This window comes from Ochotona princeps, chromosome 10 (genome assembly GCF_030435755.1).
Source record: "Ochotona princeps isolate mOchPri1 chromosome 10, mOchPri1.hap1, whole genome shotgun sequence".
In the NCBI taxonomy this organism is placed as follows: domain Eukaryota; kingdom Metazoa; phylum Chordata; class Mammalia; order Lagomorpha; family Ochotonidae; genus Ochotona; species Ochotona princeps.
The window spans coordinates 56,729,970-56,747,975 of NC_080841.1; the positions used below are offsets into that span (position 1 = coordinate 56,729,970).

The following is an 18,006-nucleotide window of genomic DNA, read 5'->3' on the forward strand; positions in this document are numbered from 1 at the left end:
CTCATTCCAGAACAGCTGATTTACATTATAGCTCTGGTTCAGAGACAGAACATCAGAAAACAGATTTGTAGTTTAGTCCATCAGCTCTTCAGAAGGATTGGGAATAAAAGAGCCTTGAAAGAAAATGAGGATCAATATAAAGAGAATTGCTTTGCTGCAAGAAAAACTCAACAGTGTAGGAAATGGATTCGCAGCTTTACACAGAGGTGGAATTCGGGATCCAGTGGGAAGGTACCTCTCTGTACTATCCCATATAGATTCTATAATTTTATAGATGCAAGATCCTTAGTTATAATCCGGTTCAATCTCATTTTATAAATGAGAACTGTGCTGGTGCCTATATAAATGTCAGCTCAGAAAAATGGTAGCACAAAAGACACAAGTGGATATTAACAAAGAAGCCAACCTTGCCCTTATCCATCTCCCACATGTTTGTAGCCTGTAAATAGAACGAAGATAAATATGAACATTACAAAGCAGAATATATGCATAGGATTTGAGAATGTAAGCTTCACATGTGGCTCTAGGAGCATTCAGAGGAACTTTTGGTTGGGCAGGGGCAGGACTAGGCTGATCAGGCAGGGAGGGAAACTTAGAAAGAAGCTCTCAGGCAAAATAAAGAAATATCCACTTGGGTGCTGAAACAGTTACAGTCAATGTTGAAGACAGAGTGTCAAGCAAACAGAGCATTCCAGTCCTCATAAAACACTCTGACTCAGGAACTGGAGGGTATTCATCTACATACTTGAAGAAGGGGAGGAGTTGGTGTTACATGATTTCATCTGTTTCACAGAAACTGAGAGCAGAGGAAACACAGTGGCTGTGCATGAGGACAGAAACTTGACAGATCCTCCTCTTTCAGGGTGCTCTGCTCCATGATGTTCTAGGATTCTAGGGCTGTCAGCCTAACCCAAATTTTAAAAGTACAGAGGAGGGAAATGAGTGGCATGTTGTACTCTTTTCTCCAACAATGGTAGTTTCTTAACCAAATGCCAGCGAGGCTTCTCTAAGGCCTCTTCCCATCCTTGGCCTATTAAAAACTGCAGACTCCACACAAATGATTTTGTCCCCGCCTCCCCTTCTTCCCCCTTGCAGATTGGAAAGATATGGACAAACACTAACAGAGTTTCTAACAGCCAAGGCTAGTCCTTAGGATGACTCGCCTCCCCAACCCCTCCCTACACATCTGCCTAGGAAAGCTCAAAGCTGACCAAACAATTAACTCACTGTTGCAAACAATACCAGCTACAGCCCCAAAACTGCCCTTTCTTAGAACACCGATTACAAGGGGCTTACAAGTATAAACCCATTCTTATTCCCTTAGAGATAAATATGGATTTCTTACAGTTCAGCAGTGTCTTTCTCAAAGACCTGAAAGTCATTTCACTAAAATGCATTAGAAGCAATAGAACCCTGTCTCCCAACTTCTGTGGAAGAATGGACTCCCACTGTGTGTAATTCTGCCTCCCCATCAACACTCAACTGACCTAATCAATGCTTACATTCAGTCACTCTCTGTAATTTCATTTCACTGACCCTACTGAGCACCTCTTCCCCTCAGCCACCAAAAAAAGTTTCTCCCTTTAATATGCTCAGCCACCTCTGTACCAACCCAAGTTCAGTTCAGTTCACACTGGATGCTCTTCCCTATGGTTGAGTCAACTTTGCTCTTAGCACTTCAAACACTGTCTGGCCTCATGGCTAATAGTCACTGGATCTGCCCACATCAGACCCTTTTGTGTGACAGTGGGACTTGCAGCACACGCTGAGTCCTCACCTGTGTGCTTTGGGTGTCCAGTGTTGAGTCTGACTTTGATCGAGTGCCTACTGAAGCACAGTGAGGACAGATTCTCACTCCCCCAATCTGGGTACACTCTCTGAAGCTGCATTAGAGTCCCAGGCTCCAAAGGAACCTCCTAAACTGAGAGTCTGTATTCCTGTACAGATCATTGTTTTGAGTGGGGCCTCACTCCCTGACTCCTGCGCTAGATTTATTTTTCCTGGCCCCCTACAAGGCCTCTTTGTTCTGCCCTTCTCATGGGAACCTGTCAATCCTCAGAGACCCTCTTGCAACTTCTGCTGACAGCATGCTCCACCACGAAGGCTCTAACACTGCCGGATTCCTGTTGAATGGGTAGCGATTAGGATAACTTGGAACTCCACGGGCTTCTGTGGTAATCTCCTTGAATGGACTCCTCTTAAGATCAACCATCCCATCCATCCCTTCTCCTCCTCCATCTTCCCTTTCACTAGCTCAGGTCTTCCCTTCAGCTCCTTCTATCTGATGGTTATCATGGCTACAGAGGTGGGCGGAGTTTGCGTCGGGACCCTACAAGTCACTCAGCATGTCACATTTCTTTACGCACCTTTTGTCTGCGCCTTTTCGTCCCCACTTTCTCTCTGCCTCTCTGTTGCATAGAGAAAAAACCAAAACCAACCAAGACTGAGAAGAGAAAACAAAAATCCGCAAAATTGGAAGCATGAATTGATGAAAAATTTAAGCCTTGCATAGAACACGCAAACTTCAAATTGTTCCATCTGTAGGAAACATAAATGGATAAACCTGTAAAAGTAACAAGTGATAATAAAGTCTTGAGTTTTATATTATTGTATTTATACTTGAGTATTTATACACATGAGTAATTTTTACAGAAAGCCATAAAATCTCTAATTATGTGGGTCTGTATGTTGATACATGTAAAATACATATGAGGATTTTAAAACATACATGATTTCCTTACATGGTATCAACAAGTAAATTTATAAAACCGATTAAAGAAGTTCTATCCTAATTTAGTTGGATTACAGAGATAAGAGTTCTATAAATTACGTCTTCCTAGAAATCTCAAAAACATAGGAACCAATTCAAAAGTTTTTCCAACTTTATGCAATTTGGGTAAATTTTTGATGAATTCGTACTAGGTTGATATTAGTCGCTTACTAAAACAAGTATGTTTCTACAGTTATCAGCATTAAATATAATAAAATTATGCACTTTAATTTTTATGGGTTTACTAGACAAATTAACCAATATAGCTATTTGGTGTAAGACTATAAAGTAACGAATGTATTGAAATCAAATTAAATCTTTAATCTGAAAAATTTAGGCAATATTCGCTTATTTTGAATGATATGCCTTCCTCAAATCCACTTTTTAAATCTGTTTGATAATTTGTAATCTTGGAGTTATGCTTAGCTAGATAATATTCAATAAATACTTAGATAATTTTTAAGATAAAAGGTGAAAAACTCATTACTAAGCCTAAATGTATATCCTTTTGACTTTAATTTTGCAAAGAGTAGAGCAACTGAACATCTTTGGACCTATTGGTAAGTATGCTCTTTTTGCAATATTATTATTTCTAAATTATTTATTTGAAAGACAGTGAGACAGACAGAGATGTCCCATTTTCTGGCTAACTCCCCAAATGTTCTCAATGGCCAGTGCTGGTCCAGGCCAATGTCGGGAGCCAGGAACTCAATCCATGTTTCTTTTTTTTTTTTTTTTTTTTAAGATTTTATTACTATTGGAAAGCCGGATATACACAGAGGAGGAGAGACAGAGAGGAAGATCCTCCATCCAATGCTTCACTCCCCAAGTGAGCCGCAACGGCCGGTACTGTGCCGATCCGAGGCCGGGAACCAGGAACCTCTTCCGGGTCTCCCACGCGGGTGCAGGGTCCCAAAGCTTTGGGCCGTCCTCAACTGCCCTCCCAGGCCACAAGCAGGGAGCTGGATGGGAAGTGGAGCTGCCGGGATTAGAACCAGCGCCCATATGGGATCCCGGGGCGTTCAAGGCGAGGACTTTAGCCGCTAGGCCACGCTGCCGGGCCCAATCCATGTTTCTTAACTAGGCGGCAGAGACCCAGCTACCTGAGACATCACCTGCTGCCTCTCAAGGTCGCATTACCAGGAAACTAAACTAAGTTTAAAACAGAGCCAAACTCGCCGGTTCTAATCCCGGCAGCTCCACTTCCCATCCAGCTCCCTGCTTGTGGCCTGGGAGGGCAGTTGAGGACGGCTCAAAGCTTTGGGACACTGCACCCGCGTGGGAGACCCAGAAGAGGTTCCCGGCATCGGATTGGCGCCTACCGGCCTGTTGCGGCTCACTTGGGGAGTGAAACATCGGATGGAAGATCTTCCTCTCTGTCTCTCCTCCTCTCTGTATATCCAGCTTTCCAATAACAATAAAAAAAATCTTTAAAAAAAAAAAAAAACAGAGCCAAACTAAACCCAGGTACTCTCACTTGGGATGCAGGCATCTCAAGAGACATCTTAACTACTAAATAGGGTCTTTCTCATCAGATGAAAACAATTATAGCATAAAAACCACATGCTCTAGAGATTGTGAAATGATATACTTACAAATTAGCTCATTTACTGGAACAGATGCTGCTTGATTTATGATGGGATTACATCCTAATAAATCCATTATATGCTGAAAATATTCTAAGTCGAACATACGTTTAACACACATAACCTCTTGAATATCACAGCTTTACCTAACCTACCTTAAATATGCTCAGCCTAGAGTTAGGCAGAATCAGCTGCCATAAAGCCTATTCTACAATAAAGTGCTTATGATTCCATATAACTCATTGAATATCTGTATCCAAAATCACACTGGCAACATAACACACCATAGTCTCGTTTATCTGCCCTCATGAGCATGTGCTGTGACTCACTGCCAAGGCCCAGCATTCTGAGTTTAATGGAGTGTGCACATCACTATCCTAGAAAAAGATACAAATTCAAACTCTGGAGTACAGTTTCCAATCTCAAGGCACACTGCTTTTGCACTGTGGTAAAGCAGAAAAAATTTAAGTCCCTGTAGATTGGTGATAAGCTGTTTATGACAGAGTTTACACTGGTTCACGTTCTAATTTTCTCTGTAAAATAAAGGTCACTAAGGATTAAAACCATAATAAAATATGTAAATGATATTACCAGAAACAGTAAAAGACAAAGGTAAGCTATCCTGAATGAAAGAATGCAAGATTCTTTAACTTATTTATTTAAAAGCTAGGGTAATACACACACACACACACACAGGAGATGGAGAGAGAGAGATAATCACCCCTCTGCTAGTTCATTCCACAAATGGTTATAAAAACCTGGTCTCCAACATGGGTGACAGGGACCCAAATACCTGAATTATCTTCTGCTGCCTTCCCAGGTGCATTGTCAGAAAGCTGCGAAGGAAATGAAGTAACTAGTACACCAGTCAATACTTAAGTATATGGTATAACCTGCTGTGCCACAATCTTGGCCCCAGGATATGTTTTGTCAAGGACAAAAGAAGATGAGCTGTTCCAGAATGGGAAAAAGCAGAGTGGAATAAGACCAAAATGGTTATGGAAACTTTTACAAACAGAAAAAAAAACTTGTGCTATGATGTTGTATTAGTCTTCTCAGGTTATCATAACAGAACACCACAGACCCTTGTGGCTTAAATGTCAGCACTGTACCTGCTCCCTTTTGCAGCACCTGGGAGTTTGAATCTAAGGCCCCAGGGTAGCTGCGCTGAGGGCCTGCTCCAGATGTCTGCACCTGCAGGCCAGAGCTCACTCCGTGACAAACCCTTCGATGACTCCTCTGACAATCTCATCACAAGTGTCTCATCTCCATGACCCCACCTGAAGCTGCTTATCTCCCTAAAATCCCATCTCTCCAAATATGCTCACACTGAGGATTAAGGCTTCAACATGTGAAGTTCAGGGGACACACTTCAGGCCACAGCACCAATCATGGCTGCCTAAAATTAACAATTTCTGAACAACAAAGTCAGACGTTTTAAAACCAAGAGTGTACTGATGCAAAACTAGAGTTTGGTGTTCCTGCTCTTAAGAAGTCACTTTTCTGTTTCAGTGACCTGCTCTTGACAAGAGGTTGTGAAAGGTTCCTTATCTCTTAAGTAATTTGCCTAGGAAGCAAAGATTCTGTCTTATCAAAATAACTCACCAGGATTCGTATTGTCATCATGTTCTTAATTATTTAAGAGAACTGAGTCTTCTCTTTTTCAAAAGAGCTAAGGGTCATTTTTGTTTTTGTTTTTCAACAATCAGCTTACCTCCTAGTTACTTTTGAATTCTTTTATTGTTGTTTGTGTTAAGTACCCAACTAAGCAGTATTTATCCGTAACCTCTGACCGTGTTCTCATCTTTTCACATTTTTGACAATTTTTCCAAATCAAATCATAAATGAAGTTTTCCTGATTTTCAGAGGGCAGCGGAAAAATCCCAAAGGGTTTGCTCTTTTGCCTTGTAAAAAAGAGATGTTGGAATTGCATGTAAAGTGCTGTCTAATAAAAATAAATGCTCAACTTCCCTAGGTCATAGGTAGATAGGCAATTGTGATATCTGAAAAATTATATAAACTTCCTAGAAATTTACCAATTTTTTTGCTGTTTTTGTGCTGCTTTGTCTAATACTAGATAATGTTAAGTGATAATTATTAAACTCTTACATGCCACAGAAGCCAACAAATTTCCTCATCAACTGTATTACTTTTATAAATCTTTAACCATTGCCATAGTAAGTCCCTTGTCATCCACAAATTATTACTGCTTTGTCTGATGCCTTGCTGAGAGCTACTGAATCAGCTCAAGCCCCAGGGCTGAGCGTCCCAAAGGACCACAGAAAGGACTAGGCCAGGTAGGTACTCTGAGCACAGTCTTCCTCCCAGTGCTGCTGCTGAAATCATGCTAATATAATCCTACCAAACTGGGTCAAAATTATCCAGAATGCTAGTGATAAACCGACACAATGTTCTAAAGCAAGATCAAGGAGCAAAAATTATACCGAAGGACTAAACCAATAATGGATTATTATTCATTAATGGCTCTTGTTTGAAATATTGTTGACTCTAACCTGTCTTCTGGGTGTAAGGAAACGCTGTTTCCAATTCTTTCAGAACATCTTCGGTCCATAACAATCTAGTGACTGACATTTTTGTAAATAAATAAGTAAATAAAAATAAATAAAACCAAACATTTCTCTTTGTCTCCCTCCTAGATCCCTCCAGAATTCAGAAAATATCATTGAATACATGCCAAAACAGTTACTAGCATATACTTAATAAAAATCTGTTCTCCTTGCAATAGGATATAATTTGAGTTGGTTCAATTACATAATCAACAATTTGGCTAGAATATCTTATTAGAGAATTATAAATAAAATTAGAATCAGACAGATTTAAAGAACTACGGTTGACTTCATGGAGACAGTGCTTACAAACCTATCTTGGAGGGGTTGGCCTTGTGGTGCAGTGGGTTAAGCTGCAGCTTGTGATGTTGGCATTCCCAAATGGGCATAGTTTTGAGTCGTAGATGTTCCACTTTCAATCTAGCTCCCTACACATGGACCTGGGAAAGCAGCAGAAAATGACCCAAATATTTTGTGCCTACCACTCAGGTGCAGCTTCAGGCTGAGGGCTTTGATACAGCACAGCCCTGACATTTGAAGAGTGAACCAGAGTTGTCATCTTTAACTCTTATTTCAAATAAGCAATATTTTTTTAAAAAGTTCAATCTGACATTCTTTATTAAAAATATGGGCAAAGCAAACTCAAGAAGACCTATATAGTCCATTGTCATTCATATTATAATTATATTACCAGGCCTGATTCAATGAGACCAGATTTATTGCATAAACAAGAACAATCTTTGGATACTTTGGATCAAAAGAGGTAAAACCATTTTATCTTCCATAGGAAAACTATATTACGACCTTGAAAGATATTAGACCCTAGTCTTGTGCATTATCCTTAAACTTACATTATTTATCAGTAAATTGGACTGCATCCTTTCTTTTTTTTTATATCCTCAGTCTTTACTGACACCACCCACCTCTGCCAACTCTTCTAGCTTCCTTTAATATATAACTACAATCTTCCAAATCACTATTTCCAATCTTCTCCCTCTTTCTTGACTTGAGATCCTTGAGAACTGACCTCTGACTGCCCAGATCCTTATTAGGACTTAGTCATCTTGTAGTTGCCCTCTGCCTCCGTGATTTGCAAAAGTCCCACATACTGACAACTCACTATAAACTCCAAAGAGGTAATAACCACAATAAATCACGTCTGGGCCAGCCTTCATTCCTGAAACCTCTGCTATCCTTTGGGACATTCAGAAAGTAAACTGAAACTTCCGCTACGACAGTGGTGTCTATAGCACCATTACAAACATTCCAACTACAAATGAAAAGGCCAGTGGACTGCTAAGTCATCTTCCTCCCATGATGTAAAGATGCTAAGGGCTCAATGTCCAGAAATCTTACCTGGCTGCTCTCTGGACCCCAAAACTGAATTGGGAATCTAACCATTAATCATTGTGTTTCTATGGAACTGCTACACAAACATTTGAGACATTAATGAACAAAAGACAATCAAAGGGGAAGTAGATTTAAATGGTTCATAGGAATGTGGATGGTGTCTTCATCAAGGAGCTAACCAAGAGTCTCTCCTTGAACAAATGCCAACCAGACTCCTCTGAAACTTCTCAACCAGGTTTCAACCTTGACCTATGAAGACTACACACTTAACAAAGATTATTTAATCCATCCCTGACACCTTTGCATATTAAAAGATCTGAACACCCCCTAACAGAGTTTGTAATGGACCAAGGCTCTATCCTTAGGATGGTCCCAGGTTCCACTTAACCTGCCTGTTCAAGGCAGCTAAAACAATTAATTCACTGCTTGTTCCATCCAATACTAGCCAGAGGCCCCTAACCACCCTCTCTTAGAGGACAGATTAAAAAGGGCTTAGGACTGTAAATCCTTTCCCTGTCCCTTTGAGATGTATATGGATTTCTAATAGATCAAGAGTTTCTTTCTCAAAGAACTGAAAGTCATTTTTTTAAAACGTAATACTCAGAAAGAATAAGAATAGACTCTCATGTATCTAAATGCCCCCAACAGACTCAGCTTGCTTAATCAACCTTTATTCCCAACCTCCCTCTGTGACTCCAGCTTCCCTAACTCTGCTGAACCCTGGCTCACCATCCCTTTTGCTCATTCTCCCCATAAAATGCCCTCACCTAAGTGCAAATACGTTGATTTCATCTCACATTGAATGCACTTCCCTGTCACAATAATAAATTACTGATTAAAACCTACCTTTATAGCTTTAACTACTGTCTGGCTTTATTTATCTTTGTTACCACAAAAGGCAGGATTAAACTGACATGCGATTTTCTTTTATTTTGGGAAAACGGCTTTACTGTGGGATCTGATCCTTGGGAGACTTGACCTGTATATAAAGATTTTTCTTCTATGTTTCTCCTACCTGAGATTTCAAATGATTTGGATGTGCTGGTATTGTTCCTGATGCACTGCTTATTCAGCTTACTTCAAGAATGGAAAAAATTAACTTGTCAAGTGAATATTTTTCTATTGATTATTTGGATCACTAGAGTGAACAAAAACTGACAAGAGGTTTTTGCTTTTCCTTTCTTATTTGAATTCTAGTATGAGATGAAATACAACAGAAGTAGCAATCCAGCCTATAGACAATGGAATTTGCCCACTTCATATTTTTATGTGATTTTTCTAAGTAACCTTTGCCATTATTATGTTGTATTTTCCCACTTTGACATTGCTCTGCAAAGATATTTTAAAGTACCAGGTAGTAACTGGGTCAAAGCTCATCAACCGGGAAAAGGAAGAACTATATAGTAGAAATAAGATTTCTTATCTTAGGCTAGGTTTATGAAGATAACAAGGAAAGGTACCAAGTAGACCAGGATAATATATAGTACCATTTTTTCTCTGGCTCAGGAGTTACTAAGACCCAAGCCCACGGTGCAGCTGCACAGCTGCTGTATATGTGTGCTTGGGTAAGTTATGGACCCTTCCGAAGGTATAAGTTTGCTCAAAATAAGACAGCAAGAGTACTACTACTTACTTCATAGGATTATTGCAAAGATAAAATGAGACATTATATGAAAAGCACTTTATACAATGCCTGACATGTGGAAAGCATGAATAATTCTTGTATTATTTTTATCTTGAAAGACTAATTTCTAATATTCATATGGCCAGCCCATCCACAATGGCCATGGATAGCAGTAGAGCTCCCATGCAACCTCTCCCCACTCTGTGTATCTTCAAAATAGGAAGGAAAAGGAACTGAAGAGTATCTCTCCCTGGCAAGCATTCAAAAACCCACAGCATGCTCTCCTTGTGAATTGAGAATTCATCTGAAGAAATTTATCAGGCATGTGAAAGGGTAATATATTCTAAATGAGCTAGAGAAAGCAACAAAAAAGAAAGAAACGAAGCCAAAAAAATGACTTCAAAAATGCTGGATCTGTTCTATTTTTTTTCCCATCAGCATGTGTTATTGTCATTAATGGGACTTTCTCACACAGTCAGTGAAACAGGCACAACTGTACTTTGCTACAGCTTTAAGGTTTATCCAAACATCTGAGGGATGTGGTAAACCAGACATTTTCTACAAACCATAATCATCTTTGTGAGATCAAGTGTTTGTGACCTAAAACATCTCTGCTTTGAAATGTTACTTTGTCTCCTTTAAATTTTCTGTGTAATGATAAGGCAAGTTTATGATATTCATTTTGTCATTTGCAGTTAGGAAACGTCTCTGTAACTATCTGTCAAAGCCACTTATATTTTCTCGTGGGCCACATCATTAGTCCAGATAACAGATATGGAGTAAACTCTGGCCCATGTGCCAGGATCCAGCCTACTGCCTGTTATTGCAAATAAAGTTCACTGGAATTCAGCCATGCTAACTTGTGTAAATTCTGTCTACGGCCTCTGTCATGCTACAACAGCTGACTTGAGTAGCTGAAACAGAAACTGTAAGGTCAGAAGTACTGACTACCTTGCCCTTTGTGATATTTGCCACAATCCCTGCACACTCCCTTGTCTAGAAAGAATGAACTGGATTTTAATAGATGCATATCAAATTCCCAGAATGTTTAAATATCCCATGTTACAAAATCAGATCCTTGTCTGATTAGCACAGAAATAATAAACTAAAGATAAAATTACAAACTGGGAGTTAGAAGTTATTGATTCATTAGTTAATTAATTCCACATAATACCACTGTGGGAAATACTGGAGTTAGAATGTGTTCCTGCTGAGTGTAAAATTGGATGACAGACACTAGCAGTGAGCATCTTATTCACTCATTCATTCATTCATTGTGTGTCACCTGCAGGAAATATTTTATTAAAATGTATATTTATTTGGAAGACAGAATGACAGAGACAGATAGATCTTCTATGTGCTCTTTTTCCATATCACCATGGCTGGACCAGACTGAAGCCAGGAGGTGGGAACGTAGTTTGGATTTTCCGTGCGGATGGCAGGATCTGCTGCCTTTCATGGTATACATTAGCAGGATATTGAGACTGGCAGAAGAGTTGAAACTGAAACCCAGGTGCTTTGATATAGGATAGCAGTGTCCAAAGAGACTCGAGGAAGTATCTCAAAATCTGAGTAAATACCAGTTAAATACCCATCACACAATTCTAATAGAGGAGAGAAATGATTAACAAGTAGCAGGAATTAGCACTACGAGAAAATCTATAGTATCACATGAAACTGCTACTTTCATTGACTAAAAATATTTGAATGTTGGTAATTTCCAATGGTCACCCTATAGGATTTTAAAGCTAGCCAGTGACTTTTGCATGCCTTTAAATGGAGGGGTCAGGGAGGACCTCATTGAAGAGATGACAACTGAGCTAAGGCTTGAATGACTTGCCAAATGCTAGGGAAATTTTTCCAGAAGGAAGAGGGAGCAGCTAATAGGAATAAAATCACAAAAAAAATTGGCTGCGGTTTTGAGGTAGGGAGAGAAAAACCCATGTCCCAGCAGCATGAGCTATGAGAAAAGCGGGGCAACAAGGGCCAGTTCACACGGGTTCTGGTGGGTTAGGATGACAATATTGGCTTTCATTCTAAGAGTAAAAGGCTTTATGTAGAAAAGTCCCATGATCTGATTCATGGCTTCTGAAATGTTTGCATTCCTCCTGTGTGCAAAACAGATGTAAGAGTGCAACAGTTGGAACAAGGAGCCTGGTTAGGAAGTAGAATGGTGTTCTGAGCAAAAAGAGATGTTAGCAATGGAAGGTGAAGAAAAGTGGAGTCTGTAAGTGTTTAGGAGTTGAATCAAGAGGAATTGACCACAGTTTGCATAGGAATTAAAAATTTGTCTAGTTTTCCAATCTGCATACTTGGCTGGATAGTGGTGTGCTCCACAAGCCCTACTAGAACCCACAGTCAGTGTGCAGCCTGTTGAGTTTGAGATGTTTTCTGGGTACACAGCTCTGTGGAGAAGTCTGGGAGCACTAAGGAGAGATCAGTGCTGAGCTGTCTTAAATCACAGGAAGGAGAACAGTGAAAATAGTGAACTAAATCTCCTGGAATGAAAGAGGGAGTTTAAACAGAATGAGTGTGACAACAGTATGTGCCATGAATGAGTTCTGTAACTTTATCTTACCACTTCACATTCTGGCTCAATTCCCTCCTCTCTAAGTGGGACGATCACCCGCCTTGGGGTGTCTAATAGTCTCCACAGAGGTGATGCAGGGGCTGGACAGGGACAGGAGAGGCCAGGTTCTCAACAGGCCTCCTCTCTCTGCTAAATTCCCTCACTGTTGACAACTTTCCCTCGAAAAATATCTATGAACATGAAGGCTCTTACTGATGATTCTATCACATTTGTTTGCTTTATTCTTTTACTCAATGGACCATCATACTGTCATTTTTTCCCTTCTGTGTACTAAGAATAATTTTTCATAATTCAGCTTCTTTGGATTCTTTTCTTTGAATGAAAATGTAGTATTTGCACTTTCCCATTGCTCAAAGGTGGAGTCTTAGCATTACAAAATTGTTGGCTTGTCTTTTGATGGAAGGTTGATAAAAATTAAAATATGACCAATAATAACATTTCCATTTTAGCTTTCCTATGTGACTTCAAGATTTATCCAGCAGATACCTTCCACACTACATCGTGGTGTAAGCAGACTTGCAAAATGTATGCACTTTGTGCGCTTTTCAGGAGCCACAGGTTTGGCAGAATACCAGGCTATATTCTTGGGTAAAACTACTGAATATATCCAGGTTATGAGGGTATGCAAGACTTCACACCTTTTAATATGCTTTATATGTAAAATATTTTACTGGTTTATTAATCACACAAGAGCACTTACCACTTCTTTTCTTTATTGGAAGGGGATCTCTCATCCAGTTTCTCTGGATTGCTAAAGCTTTTTATTGTCATAACTTATATTCCAGGTTTAAAGCACACACCTCATGTACCTGCATGGTCACCCATTTATAAGAGGGTATCATATTTTTGGTTTTCTCACACACAGCCTTATTATAATCAACTAAGCAATTTATGAGGCAGTTCAAGGACAAGCACCCCCCAGCTCCCCGCTAACTCTCCCATTCCATATCTTAGATCCTAGGTCCTAGGGTCAGGTCCTAGTTCCAGCTCCAGATTCCAGCTGCCTGCTAAGGCACAACGTGGAAGGCAGCAGATAATGGCTCAAGCAGCTGGGATCCTGTCATCCATGCGAGAGAATTAAACTATATTCTTCAACCAGGCTCCAGGTTTCTGAGTTGGTTCTTAATGCTCTGGTCATTGCAGATTTTCTGACAAAAACCAGCAGACAGAAGCTGTCTGTCTCCTATGTCTTTCATTTCTGCTTCTCAAATTAAAAGAAAAAATGCAATCCATAACTCTCTTCATTTATTACTCTTTACTGTTAAGGAAGCATTTTACAGTTAAAAAGCTGATTGAATCAACTTGCCAAGAAGAAGCGTGGACAGAATGAACTTTTTGTGGCCAAAGTAGTCCATGTAAAAATGTATGTTTCCAGTTCTTGCCATTCCAAGTTTGTAATACTTTACTCCAACTATGAATAAACTCTATTTACATGAGGGCCACTTTTAAGGGAAAGGGAAGATGATCACAAGTTTTTAAATCAGTTAAGACAGGAATCACTATCTCAGACTTTGGAGGGTTACTTTTTTCAAAATTTGTAATTGTAGTCACACATGTTCTTAAAGCTAGCACCTGCCTTATCCACTTGTACAGCAATGTTGAGTTAACGAGAAAACCATTTTCAAAAGATCTCTTAAGAAATATTTTAGGGGCCTGGTCCCATGGCTCAGTGGCTAATGTTCTCACCTTGCATGTGCCAGGATTCCATATGGACGCCGGTTCTAATCCCGGCAGCTCCACTTCCCATCCAGCTCCCTGCTTGTGGCCTGGGAAAGCAGTCGGGGATGGCCCAAAGCCTTGGGATCCTGCACCCACAAGGGAGATCAAGAAAAAGCTCCTGGCTCCTAGCCTTGGACTGGCTTAGCTCAGGGACCAAATCAGTGGACAGAAGATATTTTTTTATCTCCTTTTCTCTTTAAATCTGCCTTTCCAATAAAAATAGCTAAATCTTTTTTTTAAATAAGGAAATATTTCAGTTTAAGAAACAGATTAGTAATCTATTTAAAATAAGGAAATGAAGTGTTTCAAATACTATGTATTAACACTCACACCAGAATTTTACCATTTGTCAGTGAAAAACAAAAAACGCCTGAAAGACTCATAAAACAACTATGTTTTGGGGTCAGAATTTGGAAAACATCACACTGCACAGACATCCTTTTGATAAACATATTGCATTTAACATTTTCATATTCAAAGAGGTGCCCAAAATACATTCACTAGGAAACACCAAAGTGACCTTAAATTGACCCATTGGTTGTGTACTCCACTTACAGATGCTGCCTGAGCCTTCCGATTTTCAGCCCCCAATTTCTCTTTTTTCTGGGCCTCTGGGAGATGAAAGGGGTCAGCGTTCACCCTTTAAAGGAGCCTTCAGCCAAGGGTTTCATTTCACCAACTCCCCAGGTTCAGTTTGAAGACCCCTGAGCTTTTCCAACTTGGACCTGAAGGCGGGTTCTCGAACAGAGGTCCAGGGAGCAAGACGACTTCCCCTGTCCCTTTCCTCACTGTTTCCTCCCCTTCCCACAAAGTTGGCCAACACTCCCTCTCAAGTCCTCCGGGGTCCCGCGAGGAAACGCACGCACTCTGGAGGAGGAGCGGCCAAGGGCCGGGGTCGCCCCGGGTCCGGCTGGACCCTCAGGAACAAGGCAGTGCCACCTGACCCGAGGACGCTGCCACGCGCACGCCCTCCCACAGCTGCGCTGAGGTGTTGCTGCTCCGTCCACACCTCCGCGCCTTGGCACCCCACCCCGCTGCCCCCCGAACCCACGAGAGGGGCCGCGCGGCGGCGAACATCCCGCGCTGCCTCCCGTGGGGTGCGGGCGGGGGCTCGGCGGTGGCTGCACAGAAAGCAAAGCGGGCCTACCTTAAAACTTTCCAGTCTTTCAAGGGGTCCAAGTCAGAGAGTAAGGAGACCATGGTCTAGGAGCGGGCTTGGGGCCGGGCCGGGGCCTGAGGGGAGCGGGCCGAGCGGACGCGGCTCTTCCTCCGGCGGGAGAGATAAGCTCGGGCGCCGGCCGCCGCCTCCCCCACCCGGCCTCGCGCGCCGTCGCTTCCCAGGTCTCCGCACCACCTTCCCGAGCCCTCGTCAGCTGCTCCCACTGATTACAGCTGACCTTTGGGGAGCCCACTTTATGCCAAGCACAGCTCTCGGTTAAATCTCTCTTTATTAACACCGTCCTCCTCGGCTTTCTGATGGAACAAACACAGCTCAAGCCTGAAGCCTGCAGACTTTAGCCGCAATCATTTACAGATGACTGAGGGCTGCGCGCCTTGCCGCCTTGGGGGTCTCCCTGCTGCCTCCCAGGCTCAGCTTGCAGATTCCTGGCGGAAAACCCGCTCGGCTGCTAGCTTCCTTAGCCTTTTCTTTCTTTCTTTCTTTCTCTTTTTTTTTGGCGGGGTGAGGGGAGGAAGGGGGTCGTGGCTTAGATTCTGGACTCTGACACAAAAGGCTTCGAGCTTCCCTCTGAGGCTGTAACTATGGTTGCTCTGGGATTTGTTTTTAAAAAATAAATTAGAACCGGGCTGCTACGGGGTTGAATTTACCGTGTGTTTTTCTGGCTTTTTTTTTTCTCCAGTTCTTCCTCGCGCCTATTTTTCCTTTCTGAAACGTTTTCCTCTTCCTCCCTCCTCTCTTCCATTTTTCTTCCTCTCACTTTCTCTCCTTCTGCCCTGTCCTTCTTGTAAATAATATGAACAGAGAAGTGTAGAAACTCCTATAAACAGAGAGAAAAGGGCGTGTGACTGTTCTCCCCTCTATTTGTGCTTTGTCCTCTTTAAAATCCATCCTTCAGTAACCCTCTGAAAGTTTGCACATCAGATGTTAAAACTATCCAGGACCCTTGTTTCCTAAAGTATGCTTACTCGGGCTCCTTATCCCTCCACGGTTTCTTGCTGCCTGTAGGGGTTTCTTGTTTTTATAATCATTGTATCATGCCTTGGCCTCTGGTGTTAGCTCAGATCTTAGCAACAGGAGGGTGGTGGAATCAGACAATCTTAAAAGCTTCCATGCCACACCCTGTCCGCAGACTATCCCAATTAAGCTCATAGCCACATGATACTTGACCTATACCGGATACTCTTTCTTTAATATCAAATTTCTCTTTTTCTTCTCAGTTAATTTTAAAGGAGTTTTTGTTTTAAAGATGATTACCATAAATAGAAAGGAGTTTCACTGGTCTTTGTAGAGGCAACCTAAGTGAACAACCACCACATGGACACACGTAACAGCTTTAGGCATTCAGCTGAATCTGCTCTTGGCTGAATGGATTTCTGGAGTTTGAGGAGATTAAGGACATACCCACACCGGCTGAGACTTTTCCAGAAGGAATGGTAAACATTCCCAGAGTACCTGGTGGGTCCAGGTTCTCCAGCCATGAGGGAGACCCCACTTTCTTGCCTTTTAGCAGACCCTAGGAGGAAAGAGCGTGTCTGCTTGTTCCTGGGCTTCTCCAAAACAAAACCAACTTTCAGAAACCCGCTGCTGGGTGTATTTATTGGCTTCTGCTTTCTGTTTTGCTTTGTTTCATTTAACCAGAAGGTTCTGATCACTCCTAATGCCTCCCACAGCATTTTGAAGCCCTTCCTTATTAGTGCTTTTCTCAATGGATCTAGGGGACCTTAAAACAGGTAACAAACCCTGTTTAGATTTGTTTCCTCTTTCATAGTCTCACATACTTTCTTTAATGGCTGTGAATGACCCTCTTCAAAGGTACAACCAACTTTATGCTAAAATTATTAAGAGAATTTGCACCTTGTACAAAAATTCATTGCTTCTCCAGGGCTTCGTGCTTCTTCCCTGGGCTGTATTTGCCAGCCCACTGTGAATTTTAGACCATGACGCAATCATGTGTAAAGATTACATAACGTGTTTAGTGCCCAAACTTTTCACCAAAGGTGGGTGATAATTATAGCTTTTATGGAAAGTGTACCTCCAAAGGGTTCAGAGGCCTTAGATAATTAATAAAAAGTTTTCCTCTTTAGAAAAACCAGCAAGCAAAAAGCAAAAAACGATAGAATGACATCATTCTTGACAGCAGCCCAGAGCATTGCAAAGGTTAGGATTTTGTGAAGGGGAGGGGTGAGTCCTTACCGCTTGGAGGTCAAGGTCAATGGATTAAAACAGGAGGGATTTGGCTTTCTTTCAAAGGACAATCTCATACATTGCAAAGTAATGTTTTAAAGACAGTAAGCAAAACTTTTCCTTCAAATAAACCCTTGCACCAAGTTCAAGGAAGGAAACAGGTACCAGCGAAAGCTTTTTATCAGGGAATTGTTCTCATTTCATCAGATATGCTAACTCACTCCTTGCAACTAATTTGTTCATGGTAAGTTATCAATAGCATCTACATTTTGTTCATGTAAATGAAGGTATGCAGACACGGAGAAATTAAACCATTGACTTGAGCTTCCAGGCCATTGACCTTAGAAGATGCTTCTATAGAACTAGCACACCCTCCTTCCCCAGAAGCAGCACACGGCCCAGCAGTCTTCATGGGACTGGAATTGGTGGAGGGTCA

At 41.4% G+C, this 18,006-nt stretch overlaps 1 protein-coding gene across 9 annotated transcripts in view; it reads right to left on the bottom strand.

Moving 5' to 3' along the window:
• CELF2 (CUGBP Elav-like family member 2) overlaps positions 1–15,551 on the bottom strand; it is a 557,307-nt gene extending 541,756 nt beyond the window's left edge. For 2 of the 9 annotated variants that reach the window (XM_058669492.1, XM_058669491.1), the window contains exon 1: positions 15,354–15,551. In XM_058669492.1, the coding sequence (XP_058525475.1) occupies positions 15,354–15,406 (53 nt within the window). In that variant the 5' untranslated portion in view covers positions 15,407–15,551. The remainder of the gene's footprint in view (positions 1–15,353) is intronic. The other 7 variants (XM_058669482.1, XM_058669480.1, XM_058669495.1 and 4 more) reach the window with 5 other exon arrangements.
• Between the last annotated feature and the right edge of the window lie 2,455 nt (positions 15,552–18,006).